General features: G+C 43.2%; 1 protein-coding gene across 1 annotated transcript; it reads left to right on the top strand.

The window, feature by feature from the left end:
- The first annotated feature begins 3,776 nt into the window (after window positions 1-3,776).
- On the top strand, window positions 3,777-7,745 carry spaca6 (sperm acrosome associated 6). Its single transcript, XM_047599300.1, has 9 exons — window positions 3,777-4,014; window positions 4,112-4,198; window positions 4,357-4,428; window positions 4,666-4,689; window positions 4,791-4,868; window positions 5,376-5,479; window positions 5,865-6,021; window positions 7,352-7,532; window positions 7,640-7,745. The coding sequence occupies exons 1-9, from the start codon at window positions 3,804-3,806 to the stop codon at window positions 7,698-7,700; spliced, it is 975 nt and encodes a 324-aa protein (XP_047455256.1). The 5' UTR covers window positions 3,777-3,803; the 3' UTR covers window positions 7,701-7,745.
- Window positions 7,746-10,078: the final 2,333 nt, after the last annotated feature.

A 10,078-nucleotide genomic window follows, 5' to 3' on the forward strand; every position in this document is an offset into this window, starting at 1 on the left:
GGAGACCGACAGAAGGAGAGAGAGCTGAGAGGAGATGCAGAACCACTCTGACTGGGAAAGAAGAGAAGAGGCGAGTGTGAGGTGACTCTTTTCCGTTTTCACATTTTCACCCGCAAACGTGGATTTAAGGGTCGTGTGTTTATTAGTGCAGGTGTGACATTTTAATCTGAAAAGTTTATCTTTTTTTTTTCCGCGCCTGACTCGTCGCATCCTTTTCTGTGACGGTGATAAAGGAAGTAACGTCCTTTCCTGCATGTGACTCGATGTCATGTGTTTATATTAGTGTGGAGTAGTATTTATGTCTGCGTCAATTAGACCCTAGTATGCAGGCTGCACGCTGTCGCGGCCAGGTCTGCGCCGCACGTCTGAATGACACCTCGTCGTGATTTCCTTCCAATAAATGTCATTAACGTTTTCGGATTTAAAAATGTTCTGACAATGTGCGTTTTCACATGCTGATTGCGTTTAGGACTAAACGCAATCAGCAGAGATAATCCCTGTTTCTCCTGCGCTGCGTGCTTTTGGCTTGGCTCATTTATTTCACTGACACCGACGTGAATGGCAGTATTTTAAGCGGACCTTTAACGGCTGTCTATACTGCAGACAAATCCATTATTCATTTTCAGTTATGACAAATGCCATGCCACCCCTCTCTCCCTCTGGTCTGCTCCACATCTGTCACATGCAGCATTAACAAAGACGACCCCAGAATCGCACCTCTGGATTCAGAAGTCTGGAGGCCTGTGGCTCGTGGAGTCAACCTGTGGGTGAGACGTAACATGCGTTAATGCAGCTCAATTCGATGCGGCATGCGGCGCAGGCTCATTACGCCGTCATTCACCTTCGCACTGGCGTGTTGAAATGTGAGAGGCACGTGTTTCCTCCGCAGATGAGCCGCTAATAAAGCGCAGATTTCCCTTTATAATGTTGTACGTGAACTTATGCGGTCCTCCTCAGCGAGCATGTGTCATTTTGTCTGTCTGCCAGTGGGTGGCATTGCCTTCTGATATTTCCGCACAGTCAATTTCCTTTATTTTCTCACCAAAGAGAATCACTTACAACGATGTTGTCACAATCTGAGTGCGAAATGTGCCTGTGTTACAGGTGGATCGATGTCGCTGCTATCGGGGTCTTTTGCTTCCTCACATTCTTCAAAAGCTAGTTTCCTTTCAACCGGTAAGTCCACAGACGGATCATATCCTGTTCTTAGTGGGGTTTTTTAATGAAATATAGTAAGATGCGTAAGTGCTGCATGGAAATACCGTCAAACTATCTATGGAATTTAATATCTCTAACAAAAAGCATGGAGACTTTATACCCTTAAAGAATGATCTGAGCTGCAATTTCATTTGAGCTCTCTCACAGCGAAATTTGAGGAGAATTACGGACAAAACCCTGCGGCCACGAAAGAGCTGAAAGTAAAAGCCTCTTCCTATGACACATGTTTTATGTCTTAGTCAAATATTGCATGCACAAAAACGGCCATGTCAGTTAGTGCTAGTGCTAGCTCAATAAATTATGTAAAAGGGCCCGAAATCTGTACCAGTGCTATAGAATTAACTGTTTCTCTCTACTGATCTCCTCCACAGTGGACAGAATTGCTGCATTGAAATTACCTGTACCTGCTGGGGAAAAAAACTTCCTTTATATTTGATGTGTGACACAGAAAAACTAAAGGCTGGAACGTGGATAAACGTGGCACGGACGTGCGGCGATTATGCTTTCACGGCACTGATCAGTTCTCCTCCCGATCTGCAGAAAAACCAGTCGACCGGTCGGTGCCGCAGAATCCAAATGTCAGATGAGGTCATGTCTTTGTCTCGACGCAGCGGCTCTGCGCCTCCTTCCCTTCGCACGTTTCGTCTGAGCATTCGTTTTGTTGTTGTTTTTCTGAACGCTTAATGGCTCTATTTTAATTTCACAGTATGCCCCTCTGTCCCTGAGACCCTTAACCTGTGAGGTCAAAGCAGGTCACAGGTGAGGTCCTCGGGAACAGGGCTGCATTCAGTTTCAACGTCCTCGAAAATAAGGGAACATCTAGTAAAGATATTTCACAGGACAAACATCAGAAATCCGTCTGTTTGAAGTTTACTTTGTCACCGTGCCTCGCCATCACTTTAAATGCAAGAAGATCTTCAGATGAGACGACGTCATGGTTGTTATTTCTCTGATGCATCTCAGCGTCTTATTTACCTGTCATGTCACGACCGAGACTTTTCGGGCGGGACGGGAAGAAGACAAACTCCTCTCCTCCTGCACAGACTACTTTCAGGGAGCCAACCCTATTGGCTGGCTTTGTGTTATAAACCCCCATGGGGGGCCGATGGGAAGTCAGCCGAGGGTTGTGACCCCGTCACACATGTCGCCTCCGAACGGAAAGTTTTTGTACTTTAGTCGGCGAAGGTTACTTTCTTATGCTTTGTGTGTTAATAAAATACAACAAAAAAGTGTGTGTGAATTTATTTTAAGAAACACATTCCTGTCTGATTGCCAGAAAACAACAATAGCTAAATCTGCAATGTCCCAGTTTTCCCTTATTCCCGTATTCTTGCCCTGATTTAAATATCGTTAATCTTCCATATATATAAAAAGTGCCCTTTTTTCATCAGCGCCACGCATTTAGTACAGCTGCCGTATGAGTTTGTAAATGCCCTGGATGCGCAGCAAAGAAATTAACAACAAGTCCTTGACGCAATGCAACCAGACACAATTAAATGCTCCCAATACTTATTTGGGATTTTCCATCTCCAGCCATCTGACTGGCTCTCTGACTTTGGCAGTCCTGGAGCACACTCTTGCCTAATATTGATTGGCCTGTCTGTGTGGAGACAGATGAATGCATTAGTACCCAGCTCACCCTGCCACTGGAAATATATTAAGTTCATGTATTAGGCACCCTGTCTGGTTGCCATGGTGATGCACCAGGAGTGAGGGACCAGGGAGAGGGAGGGAGGGAGGGAGGGGGCTGGAGGGATGAGGAGGATGCGAGACGAGTGGGGGATACAGGATGTGATGAGGCAGCCGACTTGATTTGTAGTCCCGCTCCCTCTTCCTTTTTCCCTGCCTCTGTCTGTCACTTGTGTGTCCTCTCGTTCGCCTTTTCTCTTTGTGTCTCCTCTCGCCTCTCTCCCAGCGCGTCCTTTGAACCCCACTTTTCAAAATTTCTAAACTTCACAAGCAAGTATTTGCACTTTCCCTCTCCCGTTGTATTGCCTTTTCCCGTCCCCTTTGTTCCCTTTTTTTTTTTTTTTTAAACATTTCGCTTTCATCCTCTGCGCTTCCGCCCATACACGACCACCGCCACTTTTTATTTACTGCGCGTTCCAGTTTTCTCTCAGGTTTTCTCGCCGGCTTCACCCCTAGATGTACACAAGCATTTAACTCCCTCTTCATCTGCCCCTCTCCCCCCTCGCTGCCGCCGCCGCCGCCGCCGCTGCCACCTCCCTACTTGGCTCGCTCCATCTCTGTGCTCTGCAGTAAAACTGGTGCATTGAGGCAGCAGGAAATGGGGACTGGAGACAATAGAAAGGAGGGAAGTATTGAAAGGAGTGTGTGATTCTCTCCCCTCAAACCCTTGTGGCATGAGAAAACACGTGCAGGATACTTTCAAAATCCTCCATCTCACATGGGATGGGCTCGTAAAAATCACGTTTTATTTTTCAACCTCAGTTTTCAGTATAAAAAGAAAAACAACAAAAAACCTTGGAATTTCCCCATGGGTAGTCTCCATGAGACTGTGATTTGAATGAAAACAGTTTATACAGAAACGCGTTGTTTCTGAGTTTAGAGCTTGTTTTGACAAAATGTGCACATCAGTTTTGTGGTTTTTGTGTGCGAGCTTGCTGCTCGGCCCCTCTCTGAGCTGCTACCAGTGCTTCGTTGACGTGGGAGACAGTCTGCGCCTTTGCTGGGGTCACGTCTTGACTGAATACGACGTTAGAAATGTTGACGCCTGCTTCAGCACGCTGGATCGGATATTCAACGACGAGAGGGTGACGGCGGCCGGGAGAGTAGGTAAAAACAAGGGACAGTGAAATAAGTAAAATGAGCTCCAAGCAGAGCATGTAAGCGTGTAAGTATTATACTACAGTTACATGTGTCACCCTGCCAGGTAAAGGCTATGACAGCCAGCTGAAGGAAATTCTGGATGCAGAGATCCTGCCGCTGGTGGAAGAATTTGAAAATATGCTGAATAAAGGTAGCGAGTAAATGAGACTACAGAGCGTAAGAATTGTTAAGTCAGGTCAGAAACAAAGGAATGAGAGGTTTACAAAATGATGCCCTAAAGCATGCAATTCTCCAGGATGTTTTGAGCCAAATATTTCTGTCTTCCTCCTCCTCCTCCTCATCCATCAGACACCGTGTATGAGCAAAGGTTGCAGACAGCAGCAGACAATTTCATTGCAGCTGCTTCCAAACTGCCTAGAGGTGAGACATGGTCTCTTTCCTTCTCCTTCATCTTTTCATCTACACTAAGGCCTATATTAGGTCATTACAGCTCCCTCTGATCTCTGTACTATCTCTACAATAAGCTAGTTATGTTATTACAGCCTTTCTAATACTGTGGGGGATAAAGGAAGCGGTCAGGTTGAACTGACTCTTACTTTTGGATGCTGCCCCTAACTCAAATCATCTGAGTGATCTAAAGTTTAATTCTGTTCACAGTTTCTGGATGTTTCCCTCCATGCGGTCAGTGCTTTTTGTTTCTGGTTTGGTGCTTCAACATAAAATTTTCCATTATTAGAAGACTGTTGAAATACGTTAGGCTGTTTGTCTCATGCACCCGTCAGGTTTTCAGAGCGCAGGTGCAGAATACAACTGCATAACTTGCCAGTACGACTCCTGCGAATTCCCTCTCGACTGTCCAGGTCAGTATTGATGAATATAATGTGACACGCTGGATTACTGATTCTGTTACATCACCGTTTTCAAATATGAAAGGGAAAAACATGATGTGCTAATCCAGACTTGACATATTTTCCCCTTCATAATCACCCACAGTAGATCCTGGAAATGCGCCGCTTTTGATCCTTGAAATGCTCTTAGCCGAAAGTCAGGATTTGAAAAAGAGACAGAGGAAAGGTTTTATTTCCACGCATTATATCTTTTGCATTGAGCCCCCAAGGTACTCTTTAAGTCCTTGGCTTCTTTATGCAAGGTGACAGTTGACTCCCACACGCGACTGTATTCGCATCGACCCTGTGCAGCACAGCCGCCGTTTAGCATACCATCACTTTTACTCCGCTCCTCAGAGACTGAGCTTAAGTATTATCATTAAGGAGGACTCAGACTGCAAGAGCTGCCCTCCTGTGAATGTTATCTGTTTGTGTGCGTGTCTGTCGGTGCACATGTGGGTGGCTATATGTTTATTTCAGTGGAAGAAATTAAAGTAACGGAGAACAGCGGGAGCAGAATGCGGTGCGACGTGCCGTTTGGCTTGCCAAATGACATCGAAGTGATCTGGAGGTTTGCAGAGGAGGTACGCTCTGCATATGCTGAAAGTACTCAGGTTCACTGAAATACCTTAACTAACGCTTGAACATTTCGTGAGATACACATATTAGCTCGATGTAAGAGGATCACTCTCCTGTCGGTTTAATACCGCATGGAGCTGGAGCCAGCAAACTGTTAGGTTGGCATAAAGCGTGAAAGCGGTCTGGATCTGCTCTAAAAGTTAAAAATAAATCAATAAAGTAATTTAAAAAAATAATAATAATTCAAATTAACATTGTGATGTTGTTACTTCCTGTTTCCCAAAATCCTATGCAGTCAAATTATATATGTATTTGCATCCGTGCCAGCTAGCATAAATCCTTCCTGTATGCAGTGCCCAAAATCTGTAAGTAGCCTATTTATTCCTTCAGGTGAAAACCCAGCAAATGGATCAGTTTAAAGAAGTGACTGTGGGGGTGGACAGGCTCTATTCCATCCCATCAACCAGCCCGCAGCATCAGGGCACCTACCAGTGTGAGATATACTCAGGCCAACGCTCCATTGTCAGAGTGTATTTCTATATCGCAGGTAACAAGTTACGCCGCTTTTTGAAAGAAGCATTTGGAAGAAAATGTGATGTATCAGCGGGAGATGAAAAAAAAACAAGCAGGTCCTTCACTTAAGAATATGCTTAAAGGGGAAATGAAACATACATAAGCTGCTAAAAAGTTGCTAAATTGAAAGATTTAAGAAGTTTACTTTTGGACATTTCCACCTGGTGTTTGCCTGTTAAAGAGTCACCATTTTGAAGTGACGTAATCGACCATGTCATGGGGTTGGTTGGATCCCCCTAAACGCTGTTGGAAATAAATGAGGATGAAATAAATAAAGGCTTTTGAAACAACACGGCATGAAAACCGAGCAGTGGTGCCACTAAGAGTAGAAGAAGTGGTGAAACCGGTGGTGGTTTGGAAAGAAGAGCGTACTGGCACCATCACCTGGTGGCTGTCGTACACCGACGCCACTGTGAGTCCATCTGCAGGACCATTTAATCCGCGGCCTGTCCTGTATCACCACGGCGCGTACCTTCCGCGTTATACGTCAGGAGGTGGACGTCTCTGAAGTGGCAGCGCTTTCACTGAAGCAGAAACACTGCTACGCCCCGTTTGTAGCGGGCGAGCCAAGCTAGCTGGAGCCACGCGTTAAAATGCAATATAAAACAAGTACAGGCTACGTGTATCTGACTAAAACGATCTTTCTTTCGCCGTCATTCTTAAGCGCTCTCTTCTCTCTTTCGCTAACTGTCGCTATGGGAATCGCCAACCCCATGATGACCCCATGACCCCTAACATTTCTCAATGGTGACATATATTATTGATAACAGCTGAACTCCATCTATAAAATGTGGTTTACTCGACCGAGGGCTTCATTTCCCCTTTAAATGATAAAAGATGTAATATTTTAGTACCAGAAATAAATGTAATTATGAAGGCTGCATGTCCTCAAAGTAACGTGAAAGGTTTGTTTGAACATGTGAACAAAGCGTTGAAATTGAACCAGTTTGTACAAACTATATGAATGTACAGTATACATATGTACAAATTTCATACAGCTAAAGTTTAGTTAGTGTAGAATAGACTGCAGTATTCTTAAAAGTAACTCCATAAAAATGTAAAGACAGCGCAGGCAAAACATATATAAGCACTAGAAGATAGAGAAGCAAGACAGAGTATTTACTGCTCATCAGTTACAGCAGCCTTTAAGGTTGTTAGCTGGTATTTTTGTTAGTTCTTTTCTATTGTTCTCTCTTCGTGATTAAAAGAAATTGTGGTCTCAAACCACCCAAATCAAAATATTTCCTCTTTCTTTTCATCCTCCTCCATATTGCCTCTCCCTCTCTCTGCCTCCTCTCTCTCAGTGACCCCCCAGGTAGTAGCAGGCCACACAGAGCTGCAGGAGATATTTGACCTGTCTCTGCTCCCAGGAGGCCAGTTGCTCCCCGCGCCGGGTGGATCTCCCCGCTCCTCCTCCCTCCTCCTCCTGATCCTTCTCACCGCCTGTTTAACTGCTTCACTGCTGCTGCTGCTCCTCTCTCTGGGGTAAAGCAAAGCTATTCATTCCCACAACATCAAGAGCAAAAAACAAATGTCGGCAATACGACACCTTTTGTATATCATGTCTCACACGTTTCTTTGGGCTGTTTCAGAGCGTTGTATTGGTCCTCAGTGCCAGAGCGAACAGAAAGAGGTGACGATCTAGGATTTTGAGAATTGAGAAGGTCCGTTTTGTGCATTAAAGGCATTTCACCCTGCTTCTGGTGTTCCAAGAACCCTTACGTCATAGTTTGCAGGAAACTTGTGTGTGACTTTTTCCACCACTAGAGGACAGGACGTACACCTGTCCTGTGTTACTGGTAACAAATTTATTCTGAAGATGAGAATGAGAAAAAGCACTGCTGCTGTAATATGAACTCGGTCCGTGTACTTCAGCGGCTTCTGCTTCACGTTATAGTTCTTCTCATGAATTTGAATAGTTCACCTAACAGCTACAATCACTTGTCAGCTTAAATTTTAAATCACATATAGTAAGAGCTTCTAAAATACAAAACTTTTCACAGTAAAAAAAAAATGTGTGGTTAAAAATAACTCCACGTCAAACAGCTATAAGAAAAGACGCCTCTTCATAAAGATGTCTTCATCTTAAAGCAGCCAGAATAATCCAGCAACAGGGGACGATTGAACAAATTATCCAATGAAACTCTAAAAGTGACCAGTTTCCAAAATGAATGGAACTAATTCATTAAATTGGATGGTTTAAAGAAATTGTTGCTCAGATATATAGGTACATTGTTTACTCAAGATCTGGAAAAGACGACAATGATAAGATCCATCAGACACAGATACAGCACATGAAACGTGTAAGGGATGTAAGGTGCCTTTGTACTGGAAACACGTTGTGGTGGCAGAAAGTGTGGGAGAATCAGACTTGATGACAGCCAGGACAGGAAACTGACTACATCCAACAACAGCTGTGCCTAAAAGGAAAGAGAAATGGAATTATCCAGAAGGTAAAGACGTGTCTTCACGTTGCAGGCCTGTGCGTAAACAAAAAGCCTGCTCAAACAGTAGTGCCTTCTAGTGGCCACATGGTGGCAGCAACACACCGACTGCAAGAAATCATCCTTAGGAACACCTAAGAAAACATTTAGTCTGAATTCATGTTGAACTTTGATGTTACATTTGCACTGCTTCACGTAGTTGGGGTCAAGAGAAAGACTGGTTGCTAAAACGAAAACGACAAAAACAAATATGAATCACGTTTGAAAATAGGGAAGTAGGTAGCTAAGTTGCAAAAGTGCTAAAAGTTTGTCACTGTCTCATCTTGGGTCACAATGAACCACTCAAAGCTGCACCTGACTTCCAGTCAGAGAGTGTGACAAAAGTCAATAAGCGCTGTGTAATAGATTCAACCAAAAACTACTGTAAAGGTAGAAAAATGCCCTAAATCAGATAGATATGCCTTTATTGTCGCATAAGAGTAATTCATTGACTGATTGATGTTTTTTGACACACAAACATAACAAATACCTCTTTTTAAATTATAAGTGTTTTAGAAAAAGGGTGAAGGGTGACACTCAAATACAACAGTGCACATGATGACCTGAATCCACGAGGACGCGTCCATGAGGCCTGTCTCACAACAGACACCAAGGAGAAGAGACAAATGTCAGGGAGTTCATCAGAAGATGCAACATAAAAGGTGACTATATTATGGAAAACAGAAACGTCTTTATTTTATAGCTCAGAGCTATTACCCTGACACCATGCATTGGCTGTAATGGTTTGTTATCGGCTGAACTAGGGAAGACTGGTTTCTGGTACTGAAGACCTGCTGATGTTATCACAACACTCATTCCTCACAGAGACAGCAAAGATCTCCTGGCTTATTATTCTCATCAAGTAATAAAGTAATAATAGAATTTCATGAACAACAACGCGATGTCCCTGCTGCCCAGACGGCGACATGTTAATAACCACGTTGCTTTAAATTGAGAAGTTGAGAAGGGACAGTATTCAACCACTAGGTGTCAGTAATGTCAAGAAAACAAAAACGGATCACACTGAGGTCACTATTTTTTTCTTAAAATAAATAATTAAATACAAAGTCAAATTCCTGTTTAATTATAGAAGTTTAGACGTAAACACACTTTGTGATATTAGTGAAATGCCACGGACATGCATTACAGAAATGTTTTGAAACTTAATGAACATTCATTTTAACTACCCATGACAATATACCCTCATCAGCTGAATATAGTGTTTATATTTGGATGTGATGGAGTGACAATAAATTGTCCAGCTTGACTAGTTGCATACCAAATTAGTACATGGGGGAAGAGTGCGATGTGTAATAGAAAATATATAAGTTTAGCTGCATGATAAGGTTATTGTTTTTCTATAAAGTACTGCCTCCTGTTTTTTTCATGGATATTACTTAAAGCTAACCTGAGATATAACTTTTGTGCTCAACGCAATATATATATTGTATCTGCCATATAACCCATGTATGAGCTACAATACTTAATACATGGCTGTGGCTCTGTGGCACTTCACTCTTGTGAATGTGGATTTACTTTCTCTCATTC

Source organism: Mugil cephalus, chromosome 11, assembly GCF_022458985.1.
Source record: "Mugil cephalus isolate CIBA_MC_2020 chromosome 11, CIBA_Mcephalus_1.1, whole genome shotgun sequence".
In the NCBI taxonomy this organism is placed as follows: Eukaryota; Metazoa; Chordata; class Actinopteri; order Mugiliformes; family Mugilidae; genus Mugil; species Mugil cephalus.

What these genes read in the sequence shown, in the direction of transcription:
- spaca6 (XM_047599300.1), top strand. Translation starts at nt 3,804, where the DNA reads ATGTGCACATCAGTTTTGTGGTTTTTGTGTGCGAGCTTGCTGCTCGGC. An exon ending in GACGGCGGCCGGGAGAGTAG is followed by an intron (nt 4,015 to 4,111) that starts GTAAAAACAAGG and finishes TCACCCTGCCAG; the next exon opens with GTAAAGGCTATGACAGCCAG. An exon ending in AGTGTATTTCTATATCGCAG is followed by an intron (nt 6,022 to 7,351) that starts GTAACAAGTTAC and finishes CCTCTCTCTCAG; the next exon opens with TGACCCCCCAGGTAGTAGCA.